The 16,135-nt window shown below is 42.6% G+C and overlaps 1 protein-coding gene across 3 annotated transcripts; it reads left to right on the top strand.

Annotated features, from left to right (window-relative positions):
- Positions 1 to 102: 102 nt before the first annotated feature.
- On the top strand, positions 103 to 10,404 carry atp6v0a1a (ATPase H+ transporting V0 subunit a1a). 3 transcript variants are annotated; one of them, XM_086056216.1, is made up of 22 exons: positions 103 to 256; positions 2,226 to 2,393; positions 2,808 to 2,886; positions 3,177 to 3,274; positions 3,365 to 3,493; positions 3,780 to 3,862; positions 3,960 to 4,086; positions 4,198 to 4,280; positions 4,349 to 4,442; positions 4,523 to 4,735; positions 4,845 to 4,995; positions 5,104 to 5,243; positions 5,364 to 5,530; positions 5,613 to 5,703; positions 6,133 to 6,251; positions 6,325 to 6,541; positions 6,624 to 6,731; positions 7,320 to 7,427; positions 7,859 to 7,903; positions 8,140 to 8,257; positions 8,528 to 8,699; positions 9,646 to 10,404. In XM_086056216.1, exons 2-22 carry the CDS (start codon positions 2,277 to 2,279, stop codon positions 9,737 to 9,739), a joined length of 2,553 nt encoding a protein of 850 aa, XP_085912342.1. In that variant the 5' UTR covers positions 103 to 256; positions 2,226 to 2,276; the 3' UTR covers positions 9,740 to 10,404. The 3 variants fall into 3 exon arrangements, with proteins under 3 accessions (XP_085912342.1, XP_085912343.1, XP_085912344.1); XM_086056217.1 differs by having other exon boundaries at positions 7,886 to 7,903; XM_086056218.1 differs by lacking the exon at positions 7,859 to 7,903.
- The last annotated feature ends 5,731 nt before the right edge of the window (positions 10,405 to 16,135 follow it).

Genomic DNA, 16,135 nt, shown 5'->3' on the forward strand with positions numbered 1-16,135 from the left:
TTGACAAAAAGTCACGGCGTTCCTCTGTAACGTTTAATTAGATCTAAAATTGTTTTTTTCAAAATTATTCTTATGCTTTCATCAACATTCATAGTTTAATGGGACGTCACATCACGTGATCGGTGGTCCACTTCCGCTTTGGGATGTCGTTGACAAAGTTCTCTCCCGTCGCTGAAGTCGTCCACAACAAACAGGATAAGAACGTGAAAACCAATAAAGAGAACACTTCCGAGACGTGTTTATCTCCATCTCAGTAGTAAGTACGCCACTTATTAAAATCAGCAATTGATTATTGATCTTAGAGCTGAACAAAATGAGTTTTTTTCTTTTCTTTTCTTTTTTTTTTTTTTTTTTTTTTTTACAATTGCAACAGGTGCGTAAAGTTAGCCATTAGCCACACTGCACACTGTAAACTCATCATTTAATGAGACGACTAAACGAAGCTAATAAGCCAACCAGTGGCGCAGAACGTTTAGTTATTATACTGACTGATTAGTTACATATGATGTTCCGGGTGCTAAGACAAGATGCTATTTGCGATTGAAAACAATACAAATGTGCTTATATTCAACGTTATACAACTTATATACAAGTTAGCCGAGAAGCTATCTCGTTCAGTGTTGTATTGCCAGTCAATTAGCGGATAAGCCTTAGAGTATGTTGACAATGTCATGGACCAAAGGCTAGCGCACTGTTTGTTAGTGTTTAGTAACAAAACAATAGACTGTGTTGAATTTTGTGCTCTAATTGAGGGAGTAGCAAGGCTTAATGGTGCCACAGGTCACATGTTCCCTTCATAATCCACAGATAAGCCTTGTGTGGTCCTTTCCTCCATTACAAGGTGGTTGAAGTGCCTCTATGAACCAAAGAATTCCTCCTTTTTCTCATATGGCATCCCAGAAATTGTCCCTATATTGTGCCTGAGTTAGTCTGTGCCGTCAATCCACGCCAGCACTCACTTTGTCATTTCTGTTGTGTTTGCCATCGTAACCGCATTCCTGCCCTGATCATGGGATCAATGTGAAGATCAATGTGAAGGCAACGGGATTTTCTTTTCTCTACTTGTCACATGGCTACCTCTCCCACGCTGCTGCCAAAGTGCACGCATATCTGATGTTTATTAGTCTCCATCATGAGTGAACGTCACACTGCAGTGTTACTGAAGAGAGCTTCTCCAAGTGGGACCGAGCCCTGAAGAAGAAATCTGCGAGGAATTGATTTCACCCTGGAAAATGCTTTAAATTCAATTGAATATAATTTCAAATTCATCTTAAAACATTACTCTTAAAATAATAAATTGTTAAGACAGTGGCTGTTTCTGGCATGTGCTTTATGGGCCATATTCCCCTTTGAGTGAGAAGAGAGAAAAGTGCACAGCTATGCTCATTCTCTAGTCAACTCACACCTATCATTTAAGCACCCTGTTGCCAGGTACGCAGTCAGGTTAGAACAAACCTGAAATCTGGCTGTGCACGCAAGGTTCATGCATTCTCCTGTTAAGTTCTTTTCCTCTTCTGCACTCCAGACGCTGGTAAATCCAGCGCTCGTGAAAGTGAAACATCATATTGGACCTTTTGATTCAGTGGATAACCTGGTGATGGCCTACGCTCACTGAATTCCCAACAGCCATAATGTATCCATTCATAAACACAGTATTCTGATTATTGTATTCATTCCATACAGAATGGAAAAAAACAAAAACGCATGCTCCTTTAGTGGGTTGGATGAGCAGCAGTGCGCATATCAGCGGCACTCAAGTCTCATGGCGACGAATTACTTCTGTCTCCTCGAGAGATGTTCATTTCAAATTTAAATGTTATATTTTCCCAAAAGGCGTTCACGGCAGCAAAACTCCATGCATGATTTTACAACCAGCCTCAGACTTTGACAAGTCATGCGTTTTTAGTGGTTGCGCGCACATGAGGCGTGTGCTCATTGCTCGTGGGCCAGAAGTCATTACGGGAGAATGTGAGCACCTTCAAGAGGCACAAGCCAGCCTTGTAAAGTAAAATAATAAAAGAAAGACTTGCTCACTAAGGGAAGAATATGGCCCTGCGTGCAGCTCGTTGGGCGACATTGGGGCAAAAGAATTGACATCCATCATTGACATTTGCATGGGGAATTTGCACCACCTCGGGAAGTTGCCCTCTGTAGAAGAGGTACAACAACAATCTAGTCTTTAACCAATGCTTCACTGTAAAAGTTGTTGGCGTCATTTCTTTTAGGTGATTTCTTCTTGAAGGGCGAGCCGGGGCACCCGCAATCCTGCCGCAAACATGGGGGAACTCTTCAGGAGCGAGGAGATGACGCTGGCGCAGCTCTTCCTGCAGTCTGAGGCGGCCTACTGCTGTGTCAGTGAGCTGGGGGAGATCGGGATGGTGCAGTTCCGTGATGTGAGTCGCCGATTGTAATGTGGATTATCTGCCGGTGTTCTCAAAATGTGCCGTGATGTAGGTGGGGAGGTGGTTAAGGTTGAGGAAGCTTGCTGAGAATGCGTCCGTTGCTCACCGCAGCATGTCGATCATGTGCTCACAGCTGACGCTTCATTCCTCACGAGAACACACACTCCCGACTATCCCTAAGGGAAGCTTTGTGCTGGAGATGAAAAAAAAAAAAGACACGGTGTCAAATAGTGGTTGCCTATTTATTTAATTGTCTGGCAATTATTTGCTGTAAGGCAGGGATTAGCTTTAAAACAGAGGCCTGTATTTGTGATGATATTTTAATTTGGAGCTGCTATTTTGAGCAAGTATGCTTCAACAATATTATAGCAATATCAGAAAACGCATTTGTGTGTCGTGTCGCAGTTGAATCCTGATGTGAACGTGTTCCAGCGCAAGTTTGTCAACGAAGTACGGCGATGTGAGGAAATGGACCGCAAATTGAGTAAGTCCTTGTCTCTGCTTATAACAAGGAACTCATCTTATGTATTACTTGTTTGCTATCAATACATTTCTTCTTAGGATATTTTGAGGGGGAGGAACATTTTCATTAAATATACAAAGCAAGAAAAAAAAACACACACAACAAAATGACAATCATATGGAGACTCGGATTTTATGAGAATAAGTCACAACATAGAGAAATATATGTAATCTATTTTTAAGATGTTCGGAATTGATTGTGTTGGTGGAGTTTCCTACAGGAAAGAAAAAACAATGCCGTCTCATTGGTAGGGTTTGTGGAGAAGGAGATTAAGAAGGCCAACATCCCGATCGTTGACACGGGTGAAAACCCCGAAGTTCCATTCCCAAGAGACATGATCGACTTGGAGGTGAGGGAGAAGAGAGCGCTAGCGGTTTGCCTTGGGCCATCGCGCCCGGGAGCGCTGTTACTCACTTCACTTTCTTCTTCCATCCGCCAGGCCACGTTTGAGAAGCTGGAGAACGAACTGAAGGAAATCAACACCAACCAGGAAGCCCTGAAGAAGAACTTCCTGGAGCTGACCGAGCTCAAGCACATTCTGCGCCGCACGCAGCAGTTTTTTGATGAGGTCAGCCGGACGGCGCACACGCGCAGACACACGCGCCGGCCAAAACAGGATGTGACATATTTGTCACACTTGGCATCTCAATTGCAGCCAAGTGTCTGTTTTTCCACACCTTTGCTTGACCGCCTCCACAAACATTACCCGTCTTGTCCGCGCGTGTCAAGTCGTCTTTAATGAGTTGAAATGAGCCGTGATGGAGGTTAATCATTTAGCCAGACAGGCTGCCGTTTAGCTATTGACCTTCTGTGCTGCTTTTCATCCGTGTCGTGTTGTTTTACCTTTAACCCAGATGGAAGACCCCACTCTGCTGGAGGAGTCGTCCACCCTGCTGGACCCCAACGAAGTCAATCGGGGGGCTCCCCTCAGGCTTGGGTAAGACCTACTGTTGCACGCTGTATTGTCCTTCAGTTCCAACCTTTTAATTTCACTGAGTGTCCGCACACAAACAGTGACTTTGTCTGTTTTATAGATTTGTTGCCGGAGTCATCGGAAGGGAGCGCATCCCCACGTTTGAGAGGATGCTGTGGAGAGTTTGCAGAGGCAATGTGTTTCTGAGGCAGGCGGATATCGAAGACCCTCTGGAGGACCCTACTTCGGTCAGCCTGCAGTTTTGAGGAGACGTTTACGTGATTGGGCCAAAATATTCAAAAATCCCTTTTGAATAATAACCACGATGCAGGCCCACTTAGCGTTTCATGTGTCCACAGGGCGATCACGTCCACAAGTCTGTCTTCATCATCTTCTTCCAAGGAGACCAGCTGAAGAACAGAGTGAAGAAGATTTGTGAGGGGTGAGTAAACAAAACCGCATCCATGTTTTGAGTTAGTTGATTATTGCTCATGTGTGCCTTTCTACCAGCTTTCGAGCAACGTTGTACCCGTGTCCAGAGACACCTCAGGAGAGGAAAGAGATGCTCGCCGGGGTCAACGCTCGTATCGACGACCTGCAAATGGTAATTCCTTTAACGCTCACATGCGCGGTCGTACAGCGTCACACACCAAGTACGCATTTCCCTCTCCACCCTTCGTCAAGGTGCTGAACCAGACGGAGGACCACAGACAGCGGGTCCTGCAGGCGGCAGCCAAGGCGGTGCGGGTGTGGTTCATCAAGGTGAGGAAGATGAAAGCCATCTACCACACCCTCAACCTGTGCAACATCGACGTCACCCAGAAGTGTCTCATCGCCGAGGTGTGGTGTCCCGTCTCCGACCTGGACTCCATCCAGTTCGCTCTGCGCAGGGGCACGGTGCGTGGCCGGACCGATTTCACGCTGGTTGGCAAACGGGATTAGGCGCACCTGCGCGACGCGGTGGGAAAAGTGTCGACGGCAAAACGTTTGCTGTCGTGTCATTCAGGAGAAGAGCGGCTCCACCGTGCCTTCCATCCTGAACAGGATGCAGACCAAACAGACCCCGCCCACCTACAACAAGACAAACAAGCTCACCTCCGGCTTTCAAAACATTGTGGACGCCTACGGAATCGGCAGCTACCGTGAGATCAACCCAGGTATGCCTGCGTGTCGCGCTTTTATGTTGTCACACTCCCAGTTGCCCGTGCCGTCATCCATAAATTCCCCCCCCCCCTCCCCCCACCTCCGCTGTGCAACCACTCCAGCTCCATACACCATCATCACCTTCCCCTTCCTGTTCGCCGTCATGTTTGGCGACATGGGCCACGGCGTGCTCATGACCTGCGCCGCCCTGTACCTCGTCTTGCGAGAGAGCCGACTGATCGCCCAGAAGAACGACAACGAGGTATCCACCCCCGCGTTCCATCACCCGCCCCATCACGGTCATGCCGACACGCAACGCCACTTCCCAACCAGCCGAGCCACGGGAAGAGATAGAAATGATCTTTTTTCAAACTTGTGTCAGATGTTCAGTATGGTGTTTGCGGGGCGCTACATCATCCTGCTGATGGGCATCTTCTCCATCTACACGGGCATCATCTACAACGACTGCTTCTCCAAGTCGCTGAACGTCTTCGGCTCGGGCTGGAGCGTGCGGCCCATGTTTAACACCCGCGTGGGAGGCAACTGGTCGTAAGTGGCGTGGTGCGGTCAGAAAATGTATCTTTTGTCTATTTTATTTATTATTTTTTGACCTCTCCTGTTTTGTTTTCAGGACTGCAACACTCGAGGGCAACAAAGTTTTGCAGTTAGACCCAGCGGTAGACGGAGTGTTCAAAGGGCCGTACCCCATAGGCATTGATCCGGTAATTTTTCTGCTCCTACGCTTTGTGAGCTAAAGTATTGGGACATCTTGTATCATACGCCCCCCCCCCCCCCCCCCAAAAAAAAAAAAATCTTGTATCATACTACAGGGAAAGGAAAACATGGGAAAGAAATGCATATGAATAATTAATTATAACGATTTTTTTGTTTAATCGATACTGTAAACTGTTTTACATAACCACTTTAACTTTTGCCTTGTCTGCAAATGTCAATGGGGCCATTTTAAAAAATCAAATGTGGCCCTTGAGCGCAAATGTTTTCTACCTTTGCTATAGCTCAACTCCCAATAGATTAGGAGGTGTGTCCCATTTTTTTTCTTCTTCTCAATATATATCCTTGTAGTGCAGTTCCAAATGTTCTTTCTTCACCGTTAAAATATGCTTCTAAACACGAAACGTCTTGTCCATCAGATCTGGAATATTGCAACAAACAAGCTGACCTTCTTAAACTCCTTCAAGATGAAGATGTCAATCATCCTGGGTGTCATCCACATGCTATTTGGTGTCACTCTCAGTCTCTTCAACCACCTGTGAGTGTTTCTCACTTCGACGTCTCATTCCCTCCCTTCAAGTCGCCAACCCTTTTCATCCTCTTCCTGAAAGTTATTTCAAGAAGCCGCTGAACATCTACTTGGGATTCATCCCCGAGATCGTCTTCATGTCCAGCCTCTTCGGCTACCTGGTTCTGCTCATCTTTTACAAGTGGCTCTCGTATGACGTGCGGCTGTCGCGCGACGCTCCGAGTCTCCTGATCGCGTTCATCAACATGTTCCTGTTCAACTACAGCGACCCCACCGTCAAGCCTCTCTACACGGGACAGGTGAGGAGCCCTCCTTGACGGTAAAAATCATCATTTTGGTGTGAAATTGAGCTGATTGTCCTTCATTTGTTACTCGTCACAGCAAGCGCTGCAGACCCTCCTGGTGCTCATCGCCTTGGCATGTGTTCCTTGCATGTTGATAGTGAAAACTCTGGTCCTGCGCAGACAATATATGTGGCGTAAAAACCTGGTAGGATGCATTTACACCCTCGCTTAGCACTGACGCCCGCCTTCGGGTAATCATGGCGTTTTCCTTCCTACAGTGGCGGCTTAACCCAAATTTGCACATCCGATCGTCACGTAGTATATTTCTAACCTGTGCCTACAACGTAGAAATGTCATAATTACAGTATTTTTTTTTTTTTTTTTTTTTACAAAAACACTTGCAGGTCATAAATGCTGTGATAAAGTATTATTACGCTGCTGCACGTAATGACATTCTTGGGCTGCGCCGTAGTCTCAGTTACCTAGGATTATGCAGTAATAGTCATAATTTCTGTAAATATTTGTAGGAGTCACACTCGTTTTTTTTTTTTTTTTTTTTTAACCACGTGATGATATATTCTTAAATCGCGCTGTAGTCTTCACTTACCTACGCCAATGCGGTAGTAAAGTCAGTATTTACAGTAAATATTTAATGAAAAACAGTAAGCGTGGCTGTAACAGTAGTCATAGGCCACTGTACAAACTAGATCTTTGAGCATCTTAAAACATCCTTTGTCAGTATTGAACTGAGTACCGCCGTCGTCCGTCTCAAACCTTTCGTGTTGCGCCACAGGGCACACAGAACTTCGGGGGCATCCGGGTGGGCAACGGGCCCACTGAGGACGAGGCGGAAATCATCCAGCACGACCAGCTGTCGCAACACTCTGAAGAAGAGCCTGAGGTGAGATTGTCTCGGCCTTTGAATGATTTATTTGTAAGCGGAAACCTACGTGTTTCCACTACAAACATCCATTATGTATGAAGAATCTCTTGTTACTGTTAATTGTGTTCAAATACAGTGGAATTTCTGAGGTCAAATGACAAGTACTCCGGCTTCCTCTGGTGTGTTCAGCTTTTTTTTTTTTATTTTTTTTTTTTAACATTCATGATTTCATATTAGAAAAATAGTTTCAAAATCTGCACAAATCTGAGGTCAGCCAGTGAATGTGTTGGACCATAAAGGTTCTACTGTAGTAGAAATCATGCTAGATTTACTTTGTTTTTAATTCTTCAACTTCTTCAAGCGTGTAACCCATTTCTTCCATGGCTGTTTACTGTGTTTGTGTGCGTGGATGGGTATGTGTATGTGTGTATGTGTGGTCAATAATCAAGCGTTGCCTTCTGTCGTCTGCTTTCAAGGCCTGCGAGGAGGAAGAGGTAGGACCTGAAGCCTGCTGCTTGGCCTTAAGTGCACTGTCATCAAAGTCTTCCTTAGCTTTGTCGCCCCCTTGTGTTGTGTTGGTGTATGTGTTGGGATGAGGCTGAGCATAACTTTACGCTTTTGGGTTCACTCTTGGTTAATGGCTGGTGTTCTATTGACACAATCCGTGACTGATCTAAAGGGCGTGTGCTGTCGTCCACCATACTGACCGAACGTATCCGTTGTCCCTCAGTTTAACTTTGCAGATGTGGCCGTGCATCAGGCGATACACACCATCGAATACTGTCTGGGTTGTATTTCCAACACGGCCTCCTACCTCAGGCTTTGGGCTCTCAGTCTGGCTCACGCACGTAAGTTCTGAACATGATGGTTGCTTCAGTTGGCTACGTTTTTTTGTTTTTAATTCGGTTCAATATCTATTCAATCACATTTGAAAAATGCAAAAGTCTGTTGGTCTTCAATGTGGTCTTCTACAGCCATGCGTTTTTATGATGTATCAATTGGGGGGGGGGGGGGGGGGGGGGGGGAATCAGATTTTGAACTCCATATGCATTCCAATTTGATTGTAAAAGCGCAATGTCCCTGCTGATGGCCAACATGGCGTCTGGTTTACGGTACAGAGTTGTCGGAGGTGCTATGGTCCATGGTGATGCACATCGGCCTCTCCACTCGCAGCGTGGCGGGCTTCTTCCTGCTCGCCATCGTCTTTTACTTCTTCGCCGTGCTCACGGTGGCAATCCTGCTCATCATGGAGGGCCTCTCCGCTTTCTTGCACGCGCTGCGACTGCACTGGTGAGCACCACATTGCGTCGCTCTTGTCATCGGGTTTTTATTTACCGTTGCGCCGTGGTTGATGCTGCTGCTTTGGTCAGCAAAGGAGTTCAAATGGGGCTCCTTAATGTTTTGGCAATAAGAGTTATGGACAGAGGTAAGTGAAGTTACTACCTTTTTATAGGGTCTATTTGAGGGAAGATTTTATATATGTATTAAATATTCATGTGTTTGATATTTTTTAAGTATACTGTATACAGTATTTTCTTTATAAAAGTCTGCAGAAAATAATGATTTTGTTACTTTAAGAACTATTTATGTACATTTAAGAATACAAACCTCAAAAAGTAATTGTTTTTTAGGATTATTTTTTAAATTAAACAATAAGTTGATTTTTTTTTTAAATAATAAAACAAATATTTAAGTAAAATAGAGCAAAAAAATTAGTTTGACTTATTTTTGGTCAAATTATAAAATACAAGAATATTGTATGTTTTATATGTAACAAATAAGCCACAATAACACCTTTTTCATTTTTAACATGAAAATTTAAAAAGAATATGAACCTTTTTTTAAACTTTGAACCTTGTCAAAAAATATACGTAGTCCTGACTGACTTGATGGTTGTTTTTGATATAATTTCCAAGTATACTTATGAACTTTCTCAACATGAAGGCACCACCATCATGCGACCCTTCCCCTCTGCTGCTCCGTATAAAAGGTCAACTCTTCAATTAGCATTGCCATTTTTCTTTAAAAATAGAGCCTGATCACATACCAGGCAGGAAGTAGGCTTTACATTCCCGGGTGCTGGTCCAAGTCTTGCATCTGGCTACCGCGGGGAGGGGGCCCCTGGAATGGCGAGCAAGGGTCGCGAGCGACATACCTCGCCAAACTCTCCTTTAAACACCTCCGTCATGTATCCACCTTGTTGTGTGGTTGTTTGTGTGTACGTGTGTGTACGCAGGGTGGAGTTCCAGAACAAGTTTTACTCGGGTCAGGGCTTCAAGTTCCTCCCGTTCACCTTCGAAAGCATCCTGGAAGGAAAGTTTGAAGACTGAGATCACCCCATCTCTGTGTGTGTGCGCGTGTTTGTGTTGTATTATTATTTGTTGAAATGGGTCATATGAATTTTTTTTTTTTCCACAATTCAAAACAACTCCCAGGTGTCTTAATCTCAGGTCTCTGACATTCTTAAGTGAAAATGCACAAAGGATAAAGAATTATAGTACTCTTAAAGTACCACTGACTAATATAACCCTACTCTCTTTCCCTATAAATTAAGTCAAACATTCAAATACTGCCTGTACCGTTTGTCCACTGGTAACACTTAGCTAATGCCGCAACTCTGCTTACCTTGTGGCTTTGATGTGGTACACAAGACAGTAAAAAGTCCATTCTCCATAATCTATTTTCTTTAAACTTGTCGCCCCCTTTGGCAACGAAATCCGGAATCCGCGTTCAGTCAGGTAGCGGCTGTCATGTCTGTGTGTTGGTTTTGATGTAGATGAATATTATTTATGCAAGTGTTGTGGTAAATGGTTAGAGTAGCATCAGTAAATGCGTGCTGGTCAGTTGTCAAGGTACAGAGAAAGGCAGATGCTTCATCAGGACCATTGTAAAAATGTGTCATAGCTGCTGATGCTTGCCAGGACCTTTGTTGGCTCCTCATGCGGTTTGTGTGTTTAACGGCAGACGATATGTTCTCAATAAAAGTGAGAAGAGATTCTGTTGGTTGTTTGCTTTTGCATTGCACATGTCAAACTGAGATTTAAGTGATTATACTCATAGTTGCACAAACACTAATAAGTCAAGGAAATGAAGACTTTTCATAGCAACATCTAATAAATCACCCCTGAAAATATAAATAATTACATATTTTTTTTTGGTGAAGATATGTTGTATAATCCCTATCAGATTCGTATGATGGCACTCATTTATATTATATGCATTATGTGTATTTTTTGCCATAGAGATGTATTTATATTTTAATGATGCGTTTGATGATAAGGGAGTTATTTATAAGTATTTAAAATTGAACGATTTTTAAAAATATGTATTACTATAAATGCAAATTTGAGTTGTCATTCATTATCAATTCCCGCTTTTTCCACAGAAGCAGTAAGACAAACAATTCCTAAAAACAATTTGCAAACCCGCCTCTCGGTGTCGCTGTTGATCAGATGGAATATTCTCAAATGAGCTAAACAAGCTGATCGAGTTCTGTTGACGAAAATTTAAGGAATCCAGAAGATTTACACGTGGCAACTCACAGGATTTTTTGTAATATACAAGTTTGCATGTTAGTAACCTTTTATAAATTATGGATGGATGGCTGATTCTTACAGATATGATTTACTCAGTGCAGCCGTCTCAAGCTTGAATTGTTGTTGTTAAGCTTCCAAACAGAAGGATCCACTTTGTCGCTCCTGGCAAAAAGGGAGAGAACAGTTTGATGTTGTTTTTAAATTGTGTATTTATAGACACACTACGGTTTAACATGAACGATGTGGGTGGCTGAGAGTTTAGTCTTAAAGGGGATTGAGGGGTACTGTTGCGTCACTTGAGTGAGGTTTTTTTTTGTGATTCCTTGTAACTGAAAACATTCTCAAGTCATGCTTCCACATTGAATTTTAACCAATGAATTCAACTGGAAATGCAAATAATTCGTTCAAACATACCGAAAAACACTAACAAACATTTTCAGCTTTATTTGCAGTAATAATTAAACGGATTGTAAATTAAACTTCATCATGATTTCATTCAGTACATGGGCATTGTGTGTCTGGTGCGCGTACCTTGGCCACCAGGGGGCAATATCATACAGGCAGTAGATTTCATGACGAGACATGACTATGTAACTGGTTGGTTTTCACCTCACTGAGGATAAAGAATATATGCTTGTGAGCAATATGTGCTTTGTCTACATGTGCTCCTACCAATCGTGTTCAAATGTAAGGTTTTTAAAGTTTTGTATGTACAGCAAAACCGATGCTAGCGTTAGCCCATCTTGGTGTTTTGCATTGTATGATAGCATTAATTAGCAGACCTTTGTATAAAAAAAAAAATTAAGTGCTTTAGTTACATGTGTAATTATTAACTTGGAGATTCAATGAACAGCTTGAAGCTGGCTCGTATCTCCAACATTTGTAAGATGGGTCACTTAACTGTTAAATGTTTTTAGATTCTTTCCAAAGGTGTTCCTCAAAGATTTTATTTGTGTCCACAAATTGTTGAGAAAGTTGTTTAAAAGTTCACACATACATGGAAATTAGATCTAAAACAACCATCATGTCAGATGTAAAATTTGAGGCGCTGCTGCTGTTCTTTTTCCGAATGGTGCCCAAAAACCCACTGATTTTGAAAAGTGTGTATTGTGGTGATAATGTATTTTTGGGGTCCCTAGCATGAGACACCCAAAATTCTTCAGCACCCCCTGGAAAGTTAGAAAACAAATAGCCCCATCCTAAAATGTCTAACAAACAGTAGCATGTTGTCTTTCTTGTACGTTGGGAGGGCTAGGCAGTAAAAGTCCATGATGAGGAACATCATGTCCTCTTTCGTGTATCTTTTAATGTGGGGGTGGACGGAAGGATAAAAGGAGGAGTGGGGGGGCTTTGGTTTTAGCCACAACAACCCCAAGTAATAATAGAGGTCTTTATTTATATTCCTTTTTTTCTAGGAACTTAATTGAATTTGATATTTCCCAGGGTGTCATCACACAAGCAGGAATGAGGAGCCGCTTGCATAAGCGACCCCGCAATTCCCGCCGTGTTTACACTTCCCAAAGCTTATTATTGGGCTGCCTTATCTCAAGCAAACAGAAAAGTGCACTTTAGTTGGACTGAAGAGCGTCTTGAAGGAATGTTGGCTTTCCTCTTAATAAGCTATGAGTGGACTCTTCTTTCATGATAACAGAGATGCTGCAGGCACCCAAACATTGCATTTTTTATTATTTTTTTCAACTTACTTTCCAGAGAAAAAGAGTTTTATTTCATTTGACTTTTACTTAAAAGTTTCAAGAATACCTTTGAAGTCATATTTGATTCAAACTTAATTTTCTCTGTTCATATTTTTAAGTTAAAATGTTACTCAAATGTAAAACCTTTCTAAATGTTTTAAAACTAATTCAATATTTTAGTTTAGTAGTTAAAGTAAGTCAACGCAAACATTTTTTTTTTCAAGAATATGTTCTATGCAAGCCCACTCGTTGAAACAGGGCATTTTGATAAATATTGCGTTTGTGGAATAAGTGTTAATCCACTCATCTTTAGCCATCTCTGTGGGCAGCCATTTTGTCTCACGGTTCAGATTCAGAAAACAGGTCAGCCGTGATTGGGCGCTGTGAGCAGTTGTGATGTCATTTTCAGTCGACAGCAGACAAAATGGTCGCCCCCGGAGATGGCTAAAAACGAGTGGATTTTGTTGTTTAACTTATATTCCACAAACGTAAAATTAATCAGAATGCCGTGTTTCCACTAGTGGGCCTGCTGGGAACATATTCTTGAAAAAAAAACCATGTTTGGGTTGACTTCCGCTTTAAATATTCATACTTCATTAGTTCTGGGAAAATCACCTAAATTTCAATTTTTTGCTTGTACTTGATATTTTAATTTAAAGATGATGAACCTAAAAGAAAGTACACCCTAAAACTTCATGTTAATGAAAATAGACCATTTTACGCAGAATTGTGACCCTCAACTCTATAACTTGCCTTTTTATCTGTCCAAGCGCAAACGGTAAAAACGGTCACAATATATTTTTAAAGCACAATTTGCTTAATCAAATGAGAACGAGAAAAATCAACACAAAACGTGACTAAGTGATTGCACCCTGCAGCTGTGGCGCACTTGTCCTTTGATGCCGTGCCACTTTCAAACAATGCCTAATAGAATGATCCATTGCAGTGCTTGTATTTGATGTGGAATAAACACAACTTGTATTCTCATGTGAGCTTCACCTGGGACGCTAATGAAAAACACATGTTGCTCCAAGGGGCACTGAAAAATAATACACTAGCTGGACGGTTTGTTGTACATACGCTGGGCCAAAACAAAGGTCCAAAGCTGCCGCTTTTTTAGGTCGCTGATATCATTCTGGGGTTTGTTGGGAAGGTGAAAGCTGTTGACACGGGCCAAGCGTACAAACGGAAGTGCCTCTTTGGCGATTGCGGCGATAACATACTTGTGCACAACCTGCCTGACCTCTGCCATTGTTTGTGAGCTGCTATTTTGGCCAGGAAGTGGTGACCGTGCCGGCGGCTTGCGCGTTAGCATGTACCACAGTGCACTGAGTTCAGTCGTCATAGCTCTACAGAGCATCTTGTGGAAGAGGTCAACAATGCATGATGGCAATTCCAGTCCCAGCGGAAAACGTACAAGAATTTCTGGGACACGTTAGTGTCACTTTTATCTCATGTTTTTTTTCAAATGAGATGATCAAAGACAAGCATAAAAAATGTGATCTTTCAGGATACGGTGTTGCTTATTTGGGAATATATACCTCTAGTTTTCCAGCACCGCAGCAGGTCCAAACAGTTTCACTGAAGTCTGATAATCAGAAATAGCTAAAAGGACGTCATTTTCATTTTTTTTGGAGGCACGATGTCTCTGACGTTCTGTTTTTAGTTCCCTGCATACTTTGGACTTTATCAGATAAAGAAAATATTTGTAACCTTGTGGCCTTGAAAAAGGTACAAACAGTCTTGTAATTAGTCCTCACGCAGTACACAAGGTTGGTGTGAACTTTGGGAGTATCATGTCTTGTCCACTGGTGTGGTATCCTCTAATCTTCTGGTTTTGTACCCTCTAACCTTCGTGGCCTCGGACGAGTACCCTACAGGATACTCAGGGATTGATAGAATTGGGACGGGGGGATAGAATTGGGACCTTGTCATGTCACTGTCACTCATGACTTCTCTAGCTTGGAAACATACCTCTACCTCTTTTGGCCTTGGAAGAAGTATACCAAGTCCTGTAATTAGTTCTATGGCAAACTTTCCCGGACAGACAACTGACTCCTACTGTACCTACACTCTTGAAAAAGGACATCCTTGTCCTTGGGCTAGTAGTCTGAAAGGTTCTGCTTTAGTACCTTTGACACTTGTACCTTTTAGCTCGCTACCTTTAAGGGTACACTCCAGAAAATTGACTCGTGCTATACAACGGTATCTCCGACTGTACAAAAAAGGACATCCTTGTCCCCAGGGCAGCTTCACGTGTTCTTTTTTTGGTACCTTTGACACGTGACACCCATTTTAGTCTTGAACACACAGTTGTCACGGAATCAGCCTTGTGGGGAAAAGCGAGTACAGTACCTTTTCGCCACAGAAATCGCATAAGTAGTTCCTGACAGTGTGGCAACGCTGCATCTGGTTCCGCCCATTTATTCCTGGTGTTGGTGAGCATGCAAGCATGTGCTTCCAATCACTACTTAATCCAGTAGTAAATATCATGAGTGAATCCAGACCACAAGACCCGTTTCAGTTTTAGTCTGGATAACTTGATATACACCCCGGGTTGTCATTTGTATTGAGATGGATATTCATTTATTAGATTTATTGGGAATGCAGTCAGACAGTACAAGGGTTGAGATGCAGCTGACAATGAGAAAGGAACTGAAATGGTGAAAGGAACATAAAACAATAGTAGCATAACAACACTAAAGCCATCATTCGGCTGATTTTTTTTTTTTTTCAAGAAGCTCAATGGAGGTAGCTTCAAGCTGTTTATTGTCACTCCCAGTTAAAGTTTACTGTCAAGCTAATCATAAAACAAATATTACACCTTGTGTGTTTAAAACAAACACATGCCATAGCCTTTCAGTCTGCTAGCTTAATGATAAGCGCGCTGGTCAGTTGTCAAGATCCAGGTACTATATTCCCACAAGCAACGGATTGAACACAAACAGTGCAGCAACACACAATATAAACAGCACGTATGACAGTCATACATTCTTTGTCCTCTGCAAAGAACGACATATTACTAGTGCTACACTGATGAGCTGAGAGGAGTTGAGACGTCTCAGTGAACACTGTATCGGTTGTTTGATCCCTCCCACCTCTTACTGAGACGCAGTTTTCCGCATGGAGTAGTTCTTAACTTCTACCGCTCAATATCAACGCATACTATTATTATATATATCATTACCGGGTCTAATCTCTCCTACATGTAACCGTAGGATACTGTTTATGTTGTTGGGTAGCGGTTAGCGAACATTTTTTTTCTAGCTTGGAAACATTACAGGTAGTCAGACAGTACCACTTTCCTTTTTATATTGCAATGAGAGAAGAACACCTTTGGCATGCTTATGCGTAAATATTAAAGCTAGCATGCTATTGCCTAGCTAACTGATTAGCTGCTCATTGTCACTGAAACTCCTATTTCGTGTATCTGTGTGTGTGTGTGTAACCGACCTAATTCCTCCTGTCGGATGTGATCTGGGGATCCTAGAATTGC

This window comes from Filicampus tigris, chromosome 16, assembly GCF_054856515.1.
Source record: "Filicampus tigris isolate MCC_2025a chromosome 16, RoL_Ftig_1.0, whole genome shotgun sequence".
Classification (NCBI taxonomy): domain Eukaryota; kingdom Metazoa; phylum Chordata; class Actinopteri; order Syngnathiformes; family Syngnathidae; genus Filicampus; species Filicampus tigris.

What these genes read in the sequence shown, in the direction of transcription:
- atp6v0a1a (XM_086056216.1), top strand. Translation starts at nt 2,277, where the DNA reads ATGGGGGAACTCTTCAGGAGCGAGGAGATGACGCTGGCGCAGCTCTTC. An exon ending in GGATGGTGCAGTTCCGTGAT is followed by an intron (nt 2,394 to 2,807) that starts GTGAGTCGCCGA and finishes GTCGTGTCGCAG; the next exon opens with TTGAATCCTGATGTGAACGT. An exon ending in AGGCCTGCGAGGAGGAAGAG is followed by an intron (nt 7,904 to 8,139) that starts GTAGGACCTGAA and finishes GTTGTCCCTCAG; the next exon opens with TTTAACTTTGCAGATGTGGC.